The 20,641-nt window shown below is 41.5% G+C and overlaps 2 protein-coding genes across 6 annotated transcripts; both read left to right on the top strand.

Moving 5' to 3' along the window:
• The first annotated feature begins 116 nt into the window (after window positions 1–116).
• Window positions 117–12,020, top strand: LOC136430761 (phospholipase DDHD2-like). 5 transcript variants are annotated; one of them, XM_066421654.1, is made up of 17 exons: window positions 117–286; window positions 864–1,532; window positions 1,887–2,083; window positions 2,295–2,502; window positions 2,996–3,043; window positions 3,519–3,608; window positions 4,224–4,365; window positions 4,701–4,803; window positions 5,097–5,202; window positions 5,694–5,932; window positions 6,258–6,353; window positions 7,798–7,991; window positions 8,385–8,529; window positions 9,014–9,116; window positions 9,455–9,652; window positions 9,942–10,083; window positions 10,361–12,020. In XM_066421654.1, exons 1-17 carry the CDS (start codon window positions 154–156, stop codon window positions 10,449–10,451), a joined length of 2,904 nt encoding a protein of 967 aa, XP_066277751.1. In that variant the 5' UTR covers window positions 117–153; the 3' UTR covers window positions 10,452–12,020. The 5 variants fall into 5 exon arrangements, with proteins under 5 accessions (XP_066277751.1, XP_066277750.1, XP_066277749.1 ...); XM_066421653.1 differs by having other exon boundaries at window positions 846–1,532; window positions 1,890–2,083; XM_066421652.1 differs by having other exon boundaries at window positions 846–1,532.
• Window positions 12,021–14,692: 2,672 nt separating this feature from the next.
• On the top strand, window positions 14,693–16,445 carry LOC136430760 (G-protein coupled receptor 6-like). Its single transcript, XM_066421650.1, has one exon. It carries the CDS (start codon window positions 14,707–14,709, stop codon window positions 15,460–15,462), a length of 756 nt encoding a protein of 251 aa, XP_066277747.1. The 5' UTR covers window positions 14,693–14,706; the 3' UTR covers window positions 15,463–16,445.
• Window positions 16,446–20,641: the final 4,196 nt, after the last annotated feature.

Raw genomic sequence — 20,641 nt, 5'->3', positions numbered from 1 at the left:
ATTTTCATTTGTTTTGTTACTAAAACGTAGGTTTTTTCACTTGTCTTTCTATTGAAAAGTTACCTACTACGTTAGTGGTGCTGTCATGATACTCTGACCTCAATTCACCCCATTACCATTTCCGTTTCCTGTTTCCGGCTTGACGTGTGCAAGATGGCGGACAAGAATAACCTTCCGCAAGCTTCGCTACTTTTCTCGGGTTCGGACAGCTTCAGCTTCCCTCAGCTGAACACCTCGGCCACACTGGTGCCGGTGGTGGGGCAGGAGGCCTCCATGATTCCATCGGGTGAGCCCGAGGGGGGCGCAATGGGCGGGGATAGGGCGTATGGCGTAACCAAATAGGCGATCAAATAAATTATGCTTTCCTAGAATTTTCGATGTCGATTTTGTTTAAAATACAGAAGTCAGTTGCCATATTTAAAGTGTTACTTTTCTTTCAAAGTTCGTCTTGCCTTTGCTCATCGCACATTCAATACTTTTCGTCACAAATTTAGTTTTTGATTTGTGTTGTTTTCTTAGCACTTTCTATTTGTTGGATATTTGTGAGATCATCTTTGAGTATTTTAAAACGGAAGTGATCAATCGTGTCCCAGCTGTTTACACTGTACACAGTGATCAGACAAAATATTCCCCATGGGTGCTTTGAGAGATTGCCGTCGTGTATAGCCAACAACATACATATAACAAGTCATAGAATCTGAGAACGCATGATCTGTTATTTCATTGATTGCATTCAACTACAGCTATTTACCATAAGAAATTATGTTCATTTTTAATTTCCTTTTTACTGTTAGCCTGTTTGATTGATGTTGTTTCCTGCATCCTTGATACGACATCAAATGCAGAAGATTTGTCTTTTGCAGAAGAAGAAGGGGAGGCTGACAGTTTCCTGGGTCAGAACAACCCTCCGACCTCACAGCCAGTCCCGTTCACATTCTTCCAGCAGCAGTCCAACGGGCCCGACCCCTTTTCTCAGATCGGCAGCGACGCTCCAGATCCATTCGCTCAGGTCTCCGACCAACGGCAGCCGCCGCTGATACAGGAACAACAGCCCGAACTCTTCGCTCCCTCTTCCCAACCCTCCCAACCTACCCCTCCACCCCCTGCTTCTCAGCCATACTCCCCTCAGCAGTACTACCAACCCTCTCCCCCTTCTCTTACCCCCCAGTCCCAGAGTTTCTCCAGCCCCCCACAGTCATTCCCCACCCCTCCACCATCATTTTCTACCCCATCCATGACTTCAGCCCCTCCCCAGGACAATGTGGTCAGACCAACTCCCCAGTCCCCACAGTACGGAGAGAGCCTACCACTGGGAGTGCCCCCACCCCCAACAGATTCACAACTGCAGTCCCAGTGGCAACAGCAAGGTGGCTCTATGTCAGCCAGTTCCACCGGCTCCAGTCTGGTGGGCACTCCTGGCTATGAACCCGTCCAGCCCCACTGGTTCTTCTGTAAGATAGTGGAGGGACGGGAGGTCTGGCTGCCGTTCTCTTTACTGGACTCACTCCGACTGGAAGAAGCCTTCTCGACAGGTGGACGACTAACTTTGGCTACATACCTGATTTACTTAATCAAAACTGTTTGTTTGTCAACATTGCATGTCATTCCAATACATAATAGAAACTGAATGATAATAACAGAAACTTTAACAATCTCATAAAAAGAGATTTGGCACCTGAGGGATCAATAATGACGCATCACACTCCTCCGTAAGCATTTTACTCCAACAAAGGAGTGTTGCTTAGTATCCTATCAAGATCAAGATATGACAATACTTAGTGACGAGTTAATTATTTTATGCTGTGGAAAGTCATACTGGAGATGATTTTGCTCCTTTTATGTTGTAAGACAATTTTGACCAACAAACTTGCCACACTTACTGTCAGCAGTACAGCAGGATCCAGAGAACTACGTCATCCCTACAAACGGTGGTCGTTACGACGTCCATCTTAACGACCGTCTGCGATACTCTGTGTTCTGGGACGAGGGTCCGTCCATAGTCCGACGGTGTACATGGTTCTACAAGGGTGATGGTGACAACAAGTTTGTGCCTTATGCTGAGGACTTTTCAGAGCGACTGGAGGTGGGAGGAGTTTGGGTGCTCAATATAAAAATGTTGAAGTTATCAATGAAATTAAGTCCTTTATGTGTAATAGGTATTTTTGAGAAATACAGAGGGGACGGGGTGCTGTAAACTGCATCATAGATTTTTGCTACAACCAATTGTGAAAGTTTTAATACTACAGTACATGTACAAACAGTCATCATCATGAGACCCTGCTGTATTGTTTCAGTCGGAATACTTCAACGCTGTGACGAACAATGCCTGGCACCGGCGCCTGGAGTTCCCCGGCGGGGAAACCATCGTCATGCACAACCCCAACGTGATCGTACATTTCCGACAGACGGCGCAGCCAGACGAATGGGGGACGACACCGGACGGACAGATGAGGCCGCGAGTGGTCAAGAGGGGAGTGGACGATGTGGTAGAGATAGAAGATGGTAGGTTTGTGGAATTGGACGGTTGACCTTATTTGATTAGTTTTATTTCATTCACGTACATTGAGCATCAATCCATTTTTATTGAGGTTGTGATATATTCTTTTTGGAATACGCTCATGTGAAGCCCTCACCTCAAATCCATAAATATAAAAGAGTATAAGCACAATTTAACATACATTGAAATACAAGATAACAGAAAAGTAAACGTAAACAGGATAGGGCAAGTTGGTGCATGAACAATCACAGTTGACCTTCATCTACATTCTAAACTCTTCACACTGATTATTGCAGACTTGCCTGTTTCTCCATCTAGCATTAGTTGCTCTGAATATATGGCTATGAAATTTTTCACAATGGCTTTCATTGTTGTTGTGACTGTGTTGGCCATGAAGGTCTACGAAACAACACTTGCATCTTCCTGACATCAACTTTAATAAGGGCATGTGTCAGTTATTTGCTGCTTGGTCATGACACCACACCCTATGCTTTTCAGGCATTAGTCCACAAATGCAGAAATGGAGAAACCTAATTACTGATGAAGGTATATGTGCTATAACCAAAACATACTCAGGTGGTGGACAGTTATGATCTGTTTGTTCAAATTTTTATGTTGGTTATGAGCCCCTTCATAAAGTGCAATAAGATGCCAAAGAAAATTACAATCTTTTTATTTTTTATTGTCACTCTCAGAAGAGGTGAACAATAAAGTCTTCACAAATCAAATAGGGTGTTTTTTCAGCTGTTATTTTATGGTTGTTTAAATTTGGGATTTAGCCTAATGGTATAGTCTTGCAGAATGTTTGAACATTTCTTGATGAAAATAACAGGTCAAACATCATTGTTAGCAGCCTTAAAATTAACAAACAAACAAACAAACAAGCAACTTAATTGTCTATATGATACTAAGTTTGCATTCTGTCCTCAATACTTTACCTCCAAAACACATTTTCTAATTACAAAACAACCTCATTGAAACACAGGTAGTCACCATGTTGTCCTGTTGTTGTGTGTCCCAGGTGAGGTGGGACCTGCGGACCACCTGGTGTTTGTGGTACACGGTATCGGCCCGGTGTGTGACCTGAGATTCCGCAGTCCTGTGGAATGCGGTGAGTATGGAGATGACATCATCATCATAGTTTCCACACAGTGGTGGGGTGTTCCATTTATAGTGGTGGCGGTGCAGATATAAGCTAAAGAGAACATTTAATTCATTATTATGACCTACACATATTTGGAAACTGTTTTTACATGTATATATGTAACTACTATTTACTTTATATATAGATTCCAGCATCTATCATGGTGCCTACATGTATGCAGTACGTAGTACTGTCAGATCTCGAAATTCATTTTTAGGTGCACCCAACCAAAAGATTTAGGTGCACAGAAAGAATTTTGGTTGATTAAGTTCAATGTCAACAAAACATAATTACAAAGTTTAATTCCTTATATCTACATTTCTATAGCTAATTTCAATTGAGTAATACATCAAATAAAGTACAACAAAAGTTTCTATTGCTTTTTCTGATACTTACATGTACGTTTCAAGAATATTCTGTATTATACACAGCACAGTCAAAACTTAGGTGCACAGCTCCAATTTTGGGTGCACAAAGGTGCACATGCACCCAGTATTTTGAGCCCTGACTGTCAAGTCTGTGTATAGAAAGCTGTTTTTTTGATTATCTCTTCATTTATGGTGTTCTGGGACTACCTTACAGTTGATGATTTCCGAGCAGTGTCCCAAATGTTGATCCACACACATTTCAAGCATGGTGTAGATGAGGGGAAGGTGCATCGTGTGGAGTTCCTCCCTGTGCACTGGCACAAGGCACTGCACGGAGACGCCACCGGTGTCGACAGGTAGGACTGGAACAGACACTGTAGATTTAGTTATTTAACTTAATGTTGTGGTAGGAGGGGAAAGTTAGTGACTAAAACAATTCTGTAGTACATTAGCAGTGTCATGATTTAGCGATAAAAGGCAACCAGAGAAATATGACCTCAGAATGTCTGATGCTTGTCCATATTCCTTATGGTATGCATTTATGAATGTCCCAAAATCACACTTTTAGACAAGTACAATATGATTTCATTTGCTTCTATGTGCATGTATACAGTACGTCATGTTTCAAAACCATGTGACATTTCCAATAGATAGGGTATTAAGTAAACATGTTGTACTCTTACGGTTACAGACAACTGAAGAAGATCACTCTCCCCAGTATTGGAAGGCTGAGACATTTTACTAATGACACATTACTGGACATCCTCTTCTATACCAGCCCATCCTACTGCCAGGTATGGTGGTAACTCAGCACATTTCCAGCTTTGCAACAACTCCACAAGTGCACCTCCTATGCAGGAAATCATTCTTCACAACCATTAGTATGCACAAAGACATTCATATTTTGACAGAGGCAACCTATCTCCAGGTCCTGCACGTTTGTAGAACATATCAGTTTCTGTCGTATGCATTTATTGCTGCTATGTGAAAGGTAGTAACCTTTTTTGTTATAATCATGATTGTGGCATATACTGTCTTATACTGGTACATACACAGCAGTAAATGTCTTTCTCCTGTCTCTGTCCAGACCATTGCGGAAACAGTTGCCTCTGAGATGGACAGACTGTGGGACCTGTTTCTGACCAGGAATCCACGCTTTGTTGGAGGGGTTTCTGTGGTCGGGCACAGCCTGGGTAGGTAGATGTGGGGTTTGTGGTGGGACACAGTCTGGGTGGGTAAATATGTGGGGTTTGTGGTGGGACACAGTCTGGGTGGATGGGTATGGCCTGGGTGGGTGGATAGACATTTGGGGTTTTTGCCTGGTGGGGCACAGGCTAGGTGGATTGACATTTGGGGTTTGTTTCTGATGGGGTATAGTTAGCCTGATTTCAATCGCCCTTCTAGTCAGCCGCCTGTAACTGCTAGCGGGGAGGGGACAGAAACCCCCGGACAGCTGGATTTTGCGTTATACAGACGAGGGCATAGTCTGGGTGGGTAGGCACACTGAGTTTGCTTGGTTTGTATTGTTGGGGTTGTAATACAATGTTACCCCGAGGCCATGTTGATAAATGTCATTTTTTGCCAAATTGAACAGATGCTGCATGGATATACAACAAGTCACTTTGATGAATTGCGAATGCAATACTCTTTAGCAAGATATTTACTTTAACCTTTTTGTGTTTAGGTTCCTTGATAGCATTCGACCTGTTGGCCCATCAGGGCATGAGTGCTGGAACTCTCTCTACAGAGCAGAAAACACAGCCAGAGCCTGAACCTCAGGATGAGACCCCAGGTGAACAGCAGGAGGAGACCACACAGGAACAGGAGGAGGAGGAGCTGAGCCTGGATGCCCTGTTCAACAAGCTGGGACTGGACGAGTACAAGGAGACATTCCAACAGGAGAAGATTGATATGGAGTCACTGGTATGAAGGTCATGACTTAGGGGTCAAAAGTGGACCAAAGCCATTCACAATCCAACTTAGAATACTCTTGTAGTCTGATAGAAGATGTTGCATAATTCTCAAAAAAAACTGTAATTGTACAGAAATTCGTCAAACAGCTAATATGTATTGCTTTTGACATGTTGTCTATGGATATAATTTAAACTGCAGTTGTAATTAATCCTTTACCATCTGTATGTTTGTGATAAAGGGTTACCAACACAATAAACAGAACAAAGATGATGTGGTTATGCATGTTCATGCTTCACTAGAGGAGCACCTGCTCACCACACTCCTTATCTCCCAGGTTCTGTGCAGTGAAGCTGATCTGAAGGAGATGGGCGTTCCCATGGGACCACGGAAAAAGCTGTTTGGCTTCCTGAAAGAACAAAAGACTGTACAGGTAAGATGTCAGTTTGCCACGATTTGGGGAATATTCAGCAACCTGTGCAATGGACCGATCCAGTTCGAACACAATAAGCCCCGCCCCCTGTTCTATTTCGAATAGTCCGTCAAAAACAGCCCTTGACGGACACAAACGGCCATGCGCGCGTGGCTGTCGAATATGCAGACTGTCTTCTGTTGAGCTTTTTTGGCTCTGAAACCCTTTCAGAGCGGACCAAATAAAAATGGTATGACTTCTTTGTGGACGGATGTATCCACCGAGTAGGGTTGTTTGAGGAGGGGGTAAATGTAGTTACGATGAGGGCGTTATGTTTTCGGTCAATGCGGATGCGGGTTGCGTCGCATAGCATTACCTTGTTGGTGACCATCGGTGCCCGATTTTTGACAAGCAGCCGATGCACGTGTAAAACGGTACGTATATCTGTGACAGGGTTCCCACTGTGTTGACTGCATGAATTGCAGCTGCATGTCCTTTAGTAATTAACTATCAAAATGCAATTCTTTTACTTACCGTGTCGCATTCATATTAATCAGTTTCGTGCACAAGTACAGAAGAGGCTCTGTACTAGCGGACTTTGTGGTAGTTGGCAAGTAGTTTCAAGCTCCCTCCTCATGAGTGCCCGAGCTATTTTCTTTTTCATTTAGTTTTTTTCCTGAGCTTACATGCAGCCAATACAGTGAAAATCCTGTGACAGATGTACATACCCTGCTTAACACGTGCCATTTCTGTCCGACTAGCGCTGTTCTTGACGGAGGTATTCCAAATAGAATAGGGGGTTCTGTATGTTCGATATGATGTTCGACTGGATCGGTCCATTCTTTGTTACAAAACATTGTAACTAAGAATAGAATTAGGGTTAATGTAAAGTCTGAAATCATTTCCAATTTGGTCACTGTTAGTATTACCTCCCATCACTCCCAATGAATCTCTGAAATTTGAAAGAAGTTTTCAGTTCTATCTTAGAGTACCTGGAAAGTGGTGGAAGTTAGCTGAGGCCAGTTTGACTTTCTTTATTCGTATGAATTAACCATAGTCTATGCCTTGCATACGGTAGGTCGTGAGTTCGAACCCCGGCCGGGTCATACCAAAGACTTTAAAAATGGTACATACTGCTTTCTCTGCTTAGCACTCAGCATTTGAGGAAGAGTATGGTAGTTAAACACGCACCACTACCAGTGGACTAGCCCCCCGCTGTAGTGATAAAGTTGTGTGGCCCAGGGCTACCGAAACGGAGATGGGCGGCGCTTATGCACCGTCTGGTGCGGGGAGGACTTTAACTTTTAACTAACAATGTATTTATTACTCATGGTATTTCTATTGTCTCATTACAGCACAGTGGGATACTGAAATAAGAAATCTTCAAAATGTTTGATTTTGAAATGAAACAATGCAAGCAAATGCTAAGACCAGATAGTTTTATATTAAACGTGCCTGTTCCTAGGAGAGAAAGAAGAGAGAAGCGGAAGACAGGAAGAGAAGAGAGGCTGAGCGGGTTGCACAGGAGGCAGCGAGGAAGGCTGTGGAGGAGGAGAGACAGAGACAACAGCAGCAGGCAGCAGTAGGGAACGGGAACATCACATCCCTACATGTGGACTATGATACAGGCCACTCTGGGATCGGCATGCCACATGTCAAGTAAGGAGTCAAGTCACTTTCTCTCAACACCAAAAGGACTTACATTAGCTATAGTAAAACACACAAAAAAACTGAAGTTGATGCATGTGCTATAGCTATGTGTTATTAACATAAAGCATACTAAGTTCCTCTTGTTTTTAATAATTGTGGATATGAAATGTAGGAGATGTAAATAGTAGACATTAAATGTCTGTTGAATTTGAATTGTAACTTTAGAAACTTTTTTTAAGGATCTGTATGGCTTGTTATAAATTATGTTAAATACAGTAGTATATTTGAAAATGTACATATTGTGTTGCTATGGGTCATTGTACCCAAAGTAAAAGAGTAAAGAAAGAAATTTACTGCTTTGACATCATAAATGGATTCCTTTAACCCTTCCCCTGACCCCAGGTACCCCCAGTTGAAGTTCAACCTGACCAACTTCTTTGCCCTGGGTTCCCCCATCGGTATGTTCCTGGTAACCCGGGGGATTGAGGAGATCGGGGAGGACTTCACCCTGCCCACCTGCCCAAACTTCTTCAACATATTCCACCCTGTGAGTCCAATATTCCTCTTGTGTTTGTCGTGATCAAGGAAGAGTTTTGTGTGCTTTCTGTAGTGTGGGGATCATATTCTCAGTTATATGTACAACAGTAAGATTATACAGATACATATAATTATGGACAAGTTACATATTTTGTCTGAGGCATGTACTGTACTCCCTTCCTTGGACTAGTTTTAAAACAGTATTGATGGTCATTCTAAAGACAATGCAATGAATGATAGAATAAGTTTGTCTTGTTTGGGAGTTATGTTATAATAATTATATATGTTACATATTACACACAAACACAAATGAGCTTAGCAAGCTTATACATGTGCATGTTGTGTGAAGGGTTGGCTTAATTCAATAGTTTTACATCTGAGCTGAAAGTAGTCTATATGCAACCTTCACCTTCTAGCTTCATACAGTTGTTCAGCAAAGAGTGAGAAACCTATATTCTTTGATGCGTGAACTTTCTGGTACTATCCCTCCCCAGTTTGATCCTGTGGCGTACAGGATTGAGCCTATAGTAAATCCAACGGTTGACGTGAAACCTGTACTCATTCCACATCACAAGGGCAGGAAACGGCTTCATCTGGGTGAGTTTAACACATATAATAGAGATGTACTGTGTTTCTCTACATGTCCCATAAGGAACCTAAAGCTGATAGTACCAGTAACAAGAGTTCAGAGATACAAAATACCGAAGTTCTGCTGCGGTACAGAAGGTCACATACCAGGGGACCCAAAATTGACCATGACCTTTGTCTTTCCAACACCTACCCACATACCAAATATCTTAATCCATTTTTTAATGGAGTTATACTATATAAGGGCTAATATTATATTGCGGTTGAGCTTACTGAGTACTACCCATGCTGCAGCATAACAGTCTTGTAGTTTTTGACAACCAGTACATATTTTGATGACTGTACAGAATTGAAGGAAAGTTTGTCCAGGATGGGGACAGATCTGAAGAGAGTAATCATTGGTGCAGCCAAGAAGGGCTGGACGTCCATCCACGACTTCGCCCGCGCACACTCGGCCAACGAGGATGTCCAGGCAGACCTGGACAGCATGGCGGACAACATCGTACAGGAGATCAAGGAAGAGGAGGAGAGGATGCAGGTCTCAGGTTAGTCAATTGTTAATATCAATCATTAACCTTCATGTAGTTAGTTAGAGTGCAAAGGTTTTGCATGTAGAAATTTTATTTTAGGTCTTGTTGGTAGAAATTATGGCAGTGTAGTTTATCAGCACTGACCATTAGAAAGAGGCCCTTGATACTTGATATCAGACATCTATTGTGCAAGTTGTAAACAATTCCAAGAAAGGAGGTTTGAAAAGTCTTCAAAGTTTACTCTCTCTCAAAATGTGAATGTTTAATCCCTAGTTTAATAAAGAAGTATCCTTTTTCTCTCCAGAGGCTGTAGAGAACCCGCCTCCGGAGGATGTACAGATTGGAAAGTTGAATAAAGGCAATCGCATTGACTACGTGCTGCAGGAGAAGCCCATCGAGAGCTTCAATGAGTATCTCTTTGCTCTGGGCAGCCATGTTTGTTACTGGTAAGTTTACATTCAGATAAGTGTAAGGGCAAGAAAGGTGCATGATTTGGTCACGACAGAAATACAAGAGTGAATCAAAGTGTCCATTTTCTTCTGAGATCAAGAAATATGCATGATTTTAGTTATATGGTAAACAACACTTCAGCATAGTTGTGGTAATGCTGATTGCAAAGTTGATAGTCAACCAGATTACTCTGGAAAACCTGCAATGAACAACATTTACACTCCTATAGGTCATGACTGCAGTTTTCTAACCTGATGCTTGTTGTTTTTGCAGGGAGTCTGAGGACACAGTCCTGCTGCTGATGAAGGAGATCTACTCCACCAGTGGGGTCCTTCCCATGATTCCCGGGTTACATGATCGGTAGTGGTTAACCTCTGACCTTGTCTCATAACAGTATGTCAGCAATACTGTGTAAGGGATGGGAACCTTTGTAGATATTTTGTTAATTACATGTATTTTAAAGACTCCTTTTAGATGGCTATATTACAGATAAAGTCAATTCTAGCCAGAGAATCTAAAATCCAATATGAATTTCTCTTGTACCAGCTGTATTCTTTAAAAGGAGACATGAGCCTGTACATTAAGGACATGAGCCTTTTCCATGTCAGATCTGTTCTGCTACTATGACAATTGGTAGCAAATGCAGCAAAGACAAGAATATGGCCTGGGGCGCTCTCTAATATGGTAACAGAATATGCCTACAGAATAAATGAGCCTTGCCCTGTGTGACTTTTATCGATCAATGAGCTATTTTAGGCAATCCATATCTATTGAAATGTGTAAGATATCTGGTTGGTAATCTCCAAAATCTAATTTGTTTCCAAATGCAATGTAGAAATAAAGGACTACATGTATGTATTCTGCTAGGTCCGTATCTACAGTAATCTCTGAAAATACATGGCAAGGGTTTTGAGTAATGAAGAGAGTGTATATTATCTTTGTAAATCTAAGCTTTACTTTGCTTTAAAAGTCTTGGTGGCAATATTAGTATGGAGCTTGAGTTCTGAGTAACCATGTCGGTCATTCTAAAGAAGGCTGGACATGCACATGTAGGCACAGACAGAAACTTTTCCTGTGTTTTAAGCAAATGTACCTCTACCATGATTTTGAAATTTAACCACAGATTAAATGTCATTAACTTTCACTTTGTTCTGACCATCGGCAGGAGGGTTTTGTAGAGTTCTAGTTGTCAGGATGTGTTAGGTATTTGGTAACTTTTCAATGTCATAGAGGGAAACCTGAATTGTATGTCAGTTAAGTATGGGTACATTGATGTTTGTTTGAATATTTTGGAGACGCCTAAAAAGTAAATGTAAGATGTATTTTAGATTTGGCTGTCATTTTTTTCCGCTTGACTGTCATTCTATGAAAGAGAGGCCTAAAGAGTAAACAGCTGTTAGATGATGCCTGAAACTGCCAGGCTGTCCTGGTTTTCGCCCTTCTTAGCTGCACTAACGATGTGCAAATTTCCATTCAGTCTTTGACTCAAACAGAAATATGTCCTGGATATGTTTAAAGTAAGGACAACCCTTTCAATGACTTCTGTGACAATGATATTGTAAAAATGTGTACATTTTGTAGAAGGATATTAGACAAGTATGCTACTCGGTCCTCTGTGCCAAGGCAATATACAACTGTTGTAAGTGTAATGAGCAGTTATCTAATTGATTTGGTGTATTCATCTGTTCATATAATGATGCCTTACTTCTGTATCAGTCATTAATGCATTGTGGGGTTGGAAACAGGATTAAACATCCTTATTGTGATAACTTGCTGCTTTATATGCAAAGAAAATATGTTCATTTTTACATGTTGATGTTACAAAGATACATGGATGACTCCATTGTGCCAACATCATTTTTGTGCTACTTTTTGACCAAATAGCTCATTTACAAAATGTTTCATTTCAGTAGTAAATATTTTGCTCAACAAATGGGATGATTGTATTCTTAAACAAGAGTTCTACGACCTCATACCTTCGCCAAATGATTTTGACCTTTATGACTGACGTATTAGGAGTGTTTTTCATCAATCAAAAATCATACCAGTTGATCCTCCTCACCCAAATAACATAAGTTGTCCAAACCTCCTTGTTATGATTATGAGCTTAACAAAGAAGGTTATGCTAACATTTATCATCAATAATGCAAATAAACTCCTTATTAGCATAATTTGATTCAATGGTGTTCACATTCACACAACTTCTAAATGCCACAAGTATGAAATTGCCGTTATTTACTAGTATGGAATGATAGTACTTTCTCATTAATTATGCAAATTAGGCCGACATTTGCATAATTTCTATCTATTGACATTCCTCTCTTCCTCAGTTACAAATGTCACATATTTGAATAGTCATATCATGGAACACAGCAGGTTTTTAAAATTGCCTCATTAATTATAATCTGATTTGCATAATTATCATCCAATCATACAAAGCATCATGTAAGCTATCTACATACTAAAAATCATGACCATCCATCAAGCCCATCTCGAGTTATAGTATTTTCTCATTAATTATGTAAATGAGGTTCTCATTTGCATAGCTGATATCTATTAATATTTCTCTCTTCCTCAGTTACATATGTCACATGTTTGCGAGTCCTATCATGGAAATTGATGGATGTATAAACTTTCGTCATTAATTATGCAAATTAGTTACTGATTTGCATAATGAGTATCCAATCATGTACATCATCGCTCAAGCTATGTACTTGCAAAAAATCATGACCTTCCATCAAGCCCTTCTTGAGTTATTCCCTTTCAAAGTCTGAAGCAAAACCTGCCCCTGCAGTTCCAAAAAAGTTGCTAGGGGGCCCAAACCTATACCACTTACTCTTTGCCCAACGAGCTATCTACCACTCAAAAATCAGTTCCATAGCATGTCCACAACACGAGATATCATAACAGGAAGTTCCGCTGCAGTACCGTCACAAGCCGCTAGGGGGCCCAAAATCTAATCATTTTCAGGTTTCATCGAGACCTACCAACATACCAAATACCAAGACAATCCTTCCAAGAATTCTCGACTTATCGTGTTCACTAACAGACACACAGACATGCTCGGTAAAATATAACCTTCTCACATTCCACACCAATGAATACAGCTGGCTGACAGCCAATTTGTCCCTGGCAGTAACTGACGTTTCCTGCCTGCTTCATGACCCCTCATGACCAACTTTGCACCCCTCTACCCGTATCAATATCCCTTAAAACAACACAGCCCACACGTCGCAGCCAGAAGCATAGTATGAGCATACAATTTAACACATTTTTACACTTTTCTCGTTAATTATGCAAAACACTTCGTCCAAAATCTAATCATCTTGAGATTTCCCACATACACACCGACACACCAACTACGACAACAAACCATCCAGGCGTTCTCGACTTATTCTGTTCACTAACAGACACACAGTCACAGACAAGCATCATCGAATAACCTTCTCGACGAAAATTTCGTCGACGAAGGTAATAAGTAATATCAGGAGCTAGGGAAATCACATAATTTGCATAATATATGACTTAAAATGCTCACTTCTGCATAACGTCCATCATTTACCAATGACTTAGTGCAGCCTTTGCTCATTTGATGTGCATGTATGATAAAGTTCTTGATCTCCATGTTTGAGGTGAATGTTAAAATTGGATTTGGAAATTCTCAGTCCAGCTCGTGATCAGCAGTCACATCGCGGCATAATCAAACCGTTGACTGTCCGTGGCTGTTAATCTTGTGTTGTTTGCATCTACAAAGTATTCCCGGGGATTCGCTTCCCCTTAGAGATGTTCGTTCTGCTCCTGGGTAATTCATTGATATCGAATGTTTGATAAAAGATCAGCTTTGGGGCCGTTATGATGAGTAAAATTACTAGTCCAGAGTGATGAACAGCCCTGGTATTTCTTATTTCCCTTCTCCTTTCGTGTCTTAATTGTGGCTCTTGTATTTGATAGTGCCTTGCAGGTTGCTATGACTGTGCGCATTCACTTGATATTATACTGGCAGGAATGGTACTATACGACGACGAACGTAATGATGTATTTGTACCATGTCTATAGGCCCTCTGGACTAAATTGAAAAGAAACTGAAGGACTTGTTTCTATGCCTTAAGAATGAAAGAACGACAATATGAAGAGAATTATATATACATGTAAGATGTTGCCATGGAGCAAAATGACGACGTAAAGACACAGTTCTCCCGACGCAAGCGGTGTTTTCTCCGTGTCCTCAGCGTCAAAGAGAGCAGATTACATGGATAACTACCGTGGGGCGGCCGTGGTGATCCTCCTCCTCGCTACAGTTCGCTACGGTCGGATAACCCAGGCTGCCAGAGGAGAGAGGAACGTGACTGAGCCAGCCGGAGACAAAATGGACAATCTACACAACTCAACGCTGCGGAACGGTTCGGTCGTGGTCTGTGACACCTCCCCGGCAACTAACATCACTTCTCATGCCCCAGAATGTCTTCAGAGCGACCTCTCACCTCAACAATCTCCATTAGAAGGACGAGGCTCTGCCGAACCCTTGTATGTTACTGTATGCCTGGGGGTCTGGTCTGTCGTGACAAACAGCCTGCCTCTGACAGCCATCATCAAGAAAGAACACGCCCGCCTATATCCTTATGGCTAATCTAGCGGCGAGCGATGTCTTGACCGGTATAGCCTTCGTGTTTGGTAGTGGTTCGGTTTTGGTTACCATATATACCGAGACCATCGTCTCCGACACCATGGCCCGTCTCCGCTTCACATCCCTCCTTCTCTCGGGCCTGTCCTCAGCCTACAGCCTGCTGGCCCTGACGGCTGAGCGCTACTGGTTCATTGTGCACGGGATGACATACGTCAACAACGTCACCAACGACAAGTGCAAGGTCGTGATTGCGATCGGTTGGCTTTGGTCTGTGCTACTGGCTATGCTGCCCAACTTCGGCTGGTATTGCGCTTATTCTGTCGAGGATGGATGCCTTTCGTTAGGCGGGGGTTTGCCCCACGGCTATGTGGCTGCGGTTCTAGTGTTCATTTTCATCCCGATGACGGCGATCATCCTCCTCAACACGCTGGTGTTCTGGTGTCTGTGGAAGCACATGAACGCCATCGCCGCCCAAGAAGCCGCGGTGGGCTCCCAGCCCAGCATCAACCGAAAATCTGCCATCACCATCGTTCTCATCACCGTCGTGTTCCTGGTGGGATGGCTGCCATTTTCCGTCAGGATGGCGATGCTCATCAAAGACGACGATATTATTACTCGAATGCTGGGTTTTATCATCTTGAACTCAGCTATCAACCCCGTCATCTACGGACTTCGTCTGTCCGAGGTTCGTGGCAGCGTTGCACGGCTCTTCGTCAACAGTTCGGGAAACGCCGTCTTGGCTATGAATTGACTGGGAGAGGCCGCATCATTTCACAACACATCCCCGCAGTGTGGGCCAAAGGTAAGCACGAGAGAAGAGGAAGAAAATACTACAAAGCCGGTTTCTGATTTTCTGACAACACCGATAGTGAGTGAGAGCAACAGAAACAGCACAAAGGACAATGATCAACAAATACAAAGATCACTGGATGCCACCGGGTGACAACAACAGCAAAGGTAAACACGACTTCAGCACCATGGACAACTCCATGGAGGGAGAAGACAGCATGAAGATCACAGAGACAATCAAGGGGGACAACGACTTAACTCTATACCAAGATGTAGAACCTTCAAAAACCTGGAAAGGTGAAAAACACAGATAGGCAGTCCAGACACCTACATAGAGATGGACGGAGAATTTTCAGTTTATAATGCATGTTCATAATTTGTTTATATACTCCAGTGGAACTGTTTTGTGATGAAACTCTACTGAAGATTTACAGAAACATCAGGGCATGTGTATCGATACCTTGTACATATGTACACCCAAGTGTCACTAGTGTAATGATAGAACTTTTTTTGTTAAAAGTCTTTTACAACAGCCTTTGATGTTATGGTAGCTAGAGTTTATATAGTAGCTATTGTGGAGGAGACTGCCGCTGAAGAATTGGCTTGTTAAGCCATCATAGAAGATGCGGACCATGAACAAGCCCACCGCCTCTTCAACACGGACGGAGGCTTATGGTGATTAGTAGCTAAATGGATCTTGAATAGCTCAATTTAAAATCGTTGTCATGGCTGTTCTCGTTTCCATGGTGATTCTTACGAAACGTTAACGCGTATTTGTTGCGTTTGAATAGATCATAATTTTGTAATTTGCAAGCCAGCTAGCACACTATAAGACTGATCGCACAATTACATATTTTTGCAAAGGAACAAACTTAGTTGGTGTCAATTTTTATATAGAACGACGGAATGACCAAATACCATGCAGTTCCGAATGATTCTGACAGCTCAAAGATCAGAGAGGTCTTTGGCATTGACGTAGCGCTATGCAGAGGAATAAAGAGGGGGGGGGGGGTTGAAAAGTGAGTGGCCAAGAGGAAATTGTTTTCAGTTGCGCTGGTACCTTTTGAAGATCATTTTGAGTAATTCCTCCACGCTGGTATTTTCCTCCTACTTGCTAATCGAAATTCCTACGATGTTGGCATCTTGCTTATGTTTCGTCAGATAATTTATTACAAATGGCGAGCCACACGAATCTTATGAATCAGACAAAATGTCGATGGAAAGGCTGCAGCCTGCAAGAGAAGGGGATCAGCCGGGGAGAAGGAGGAAGAGTATACCTTCGAGGAGAGAGCAGAAGAATAGCAACACAGCTGAAAATGGGAGTCATTACAATTAACGGACTGAAAACGTTCTTAGACTTGTTTGAGGGAGGAGGACATAGGTGTTAACCGGAGTCATTACTCCTCTGACGTTTTTAAAAAGAAGAATCTTACACACTTGTAAAACAGAACGTTGGAATCATGCTTTTTATTTGATGCTTTTTCGTGAAGCAAAAAATGGCCAGTATGGCCAAATAGTCAAAATACTGGTCATTCAACCACAAAATACATATTCACATATACAAAGTCCAGCCGTACAAAACTACTTGTATAGTGAACCCCACTGGTAGGTCAAGGTCTTCATCCTTCTTGCAATGTTACTGAAGTGTAGACATCCCGTTTTTATTTGTCAGATTTTGCTGCTTTGACTTTACTACTAGTGATTGGAAGGAAGACTCTGAGACGGTTAATAAAATAACACCCATCCATAAAATAATGGTTGAATCCGAAAGGTCTCGTCCAGATGTTCAGAAATTTCTTTGAACATGATTTTGTTTTACACTGATCATCATTTTTCTAGGTCTGAGCACCTTTTACCAAGTTTGTCTCTAACACTGTCAAAATTCAGATCACAAATTCACTTTTCTGCATTTTTTTCTCTTAAAGCCCCCCACCCATTTCTTAAAACAACATTTGAAGCTTCTAAAACTGTGAACATTCTTTATGTCTGTATTTAGCAATGCAGTTTACAACACAGACTCAAACCTTGACCTTTGTGACCGTTCCTAGTCTAGCTATAGACAAGCCTACAAGTACAACATACATTTGTATACAATAGGGGAAGACTGCAAAGGTATCCATAAGGTGGGTGAAGAAAAATCTTCAAACCTTGCTTTAAAAGTTTCATCTTGGTAGGTCAGTGCACAAAACTTGCTTTTGAATCAGCAGTGATATTTATTAAGTGGTCATTTATCTGTCCATACTAGATATTTAATCATTCCTAACTTTAATTTTTGAACCCACCTCCTGGGCCTTAACAGTCAACCTCCTCTGATACTGTACAAGGGTATAGGGTGACTGTGACATAATCAATGTCCACCATGCTGGTTGGAAGTTGTCAGGTAAACTTGTAATGTAATCACAGTAATTATGACGTAATCACCTGCTAACTTATACGTCTGACTCTTCTAGTTTCACCAGCCCGCATGGTGGCTGTGACGTCACGTGCAATCACCCTATGGAATGGCATCTCAGTATAGTTGCCATGGCAACATGCTTCTATTTACATTTTGGTTTCATAGTATGAAACAGTCTTGGAGAAAACATTAACATCAATGCACAAGTATGTTGTTCCTTCAATGGTCTACTTCTTCCTGTGTTGGCAAAAAAAAAAACTGTACTTAAAGCTGTTCCATGAAAATAAGCCATGAGTGGAAAAAAAATGTTTGTAAAGTGGGGTAAGACTTGCTGTCAATCAAAAACAGTTAAACCAATGAGAGAGTGGCAGCATGTCCATCAAATGTTTGCATTTTTACACTTTGGTTTCGTATTTCTTTGTTATTGACAGGGCTATGGGATTGGTTTATTGGTATAAAGTTGATCAACATCAAGGGGATTGGTTGGTTTACAGCTTTAAAAAAATTAATCTGAAGTAGGTTGTTTGGTAGGTGAACTAATATTCTTGCAATAGCTTTTTTCTGAGCGATAGTGAGCTCCTGTCAAGCTGTTATGGTACAGTTTGTTGGAATGTTGAACTGACAAACAGTTACTGTTTCAACTTTACATTTACATAATCCATAGAGAAAAGTAAAGTTAAAACCAAGGTTAAAATATTCTGTGGGTATCATTCTAATACTAATATAAACCCCAGTGCCACTTTGGTAACAACCCTTCAGCATGTGTTACCATCTATGACAGGGGTTACTTACACGGTTGCACAATCAAACATAGTATGAACTGTAAAACTGTTGGCATGGCTTTAGAATTGATGTACACATAGTTACGGCTGACAGCAGCACATCCATTTCCAGGCAAGGGAAAACTTATCAAAGTTTGCCTCCAGTCCGGGGCCAAACTTCATACACATTGCTTTAAATGATATCTGAGAGTTGTTTGGCACTGATGTAATGTAACAGAGAGAAAACTACTGTACATAAATCCTGTTTACCTTTGTTCTAGTTAAATCTGAACTGAATCATGTTCTAAATGCAACAGCGAGAGGCCAAAGATTGTTCGTTTGTACCTGTGAAAGCTGTGCAACCAATTCGTAAAATCTGACTGCTGTATGACACTCCTGTCTTCAAATAACAGATAACAACATCATTTCATGTAAACCATAATAAGAAAGGTGAACTCACTAATGGAACAAAGTACATTTTGTTAAACAAAACATCTTGTTAAGGGGAAGGGCAAGAAGAGAGAGGCCTGAGGGAATCTTGTGCAAGGTAGTGGGTGTTTCAGGCACTCATGCCCCCCTCCCCTCCCCAAACCTAACCAAACTGATCATGATGATGAACTTCCTTTGAATGGACAAATATGGCTGGTAAAGGTATGAAGCCAAGATATGGGATACAGGAAACCTAAAGTACATGTACAATATTGGGTCCTGATATGTCATTTTTTTACATACAATAACAATAACAACAACAAAGACATACATAATACTTTCAAACTTTGGGGCCTCTCATGATATAAGGAGTATAACTATAAGGAGTATACATTGTACTACCATCCTGCTACTGTTAAATAATCACTAAACTATAAATCACTCTCACACATACCTAATAAAATACTCTTTACAAGGCAATGGAATGGTACAGAACTGTTAACTAATATGTTGTTTGACACACAGTACCTCCGAATTCATTGGCCTTTTAGTTTGACCTCTGACCTTTAGCATAAACTATATATGTATGCTGGTTATACTTAACCTAAATATGTTGGATTACGTATATTATGCACCAGTATAAAGGTGTAGAGTTTTGCTTAACATAACAATGGTTAACAGTGGCTCTCATTAGAATGAGACAACAAATAACGAAACAATATGCCATAACTCATTCTGGTGTTGATCCTTAACCAGAGCACAGACCCATGTGCTGCCCTATACTGTACTGTAGTATGCAACTTCTCCGGTTGGATGCCAAATTGCCAACAAACAGTAAAGAAACTACAGTCAAACCTGTATTAGCGGTCACCTTTGCATAGCGGCCACCTGCCCATAGTGGTCACTTTTTGTCGGTCCCTTGGATTTTTCCCATTAACATAAGCATTAAGAATTAGGCTATAACGGCCACCTGTCCAACGCGGTCGCGGCCAGACGATTTTCAGTCCCGCGAGTACAGTAACACTGTCGGTAACGGTCACGGCGCGCCGGTAGAAGCCGCATCGCCACCGCACGCCGGGTTCAAAATCTTCATTTTTTCACGCAGTTATCAAATTGATGTGAATTCAACTGGATAGGATGATAATAAAGAAAACCAGAATGTTTTATCTTTGTTAGAAAACCCATGGTTTGACGCGAAGTCAGTATAATTTTCTTCACATGGCTTGCGTTTGTACATCGTAGCAAAATTGACCATTTCTGTGCATTTCGACTGGACAAATATTACGGCAGCTTTTTGGAAAATACAACTCGCACATGTAGCTGATGCAGTAAGTTCGGGAAATGTTTGAATGCCGGCCCAATATCCGTTTTCCCCGGTGCTCAAAGTCAAAACGTGTTTCGCGCAATTTTCAAAATGGCGCTGATAGTCAGCAGCACCAAGGAGGTTGGCAGCACAAAGGTCAACGGTAGACACCACTGTTTCGGAGGTATAATGCGCTAAATTTATTTTGCTGCAAAGTATCACTGAGGATAATTACTTTACCAAAAGCTTTCCA

The sequence above is a fragment of the Branchiostoma lanceolatum genome, chromosome 3 (genome assembly GCF_035083965.1).
Source record: "Branchiostoma lanceolatum isolate klBraLanc5 chromosome 3, klBraLanc5.hap2, whole genome shotgun sequence".
NCBI lineage: Eukaryota > Metazoa > Chordata > Leptocardii > Amphioxiformes > Branchiostomatidae > Branchiostoma > Branchiostoma lanceolatum.
Note: the sequence above shows the minus strand (reverse complement) of the source record. Positions and strands in the feature narration are given on the sequence as shown.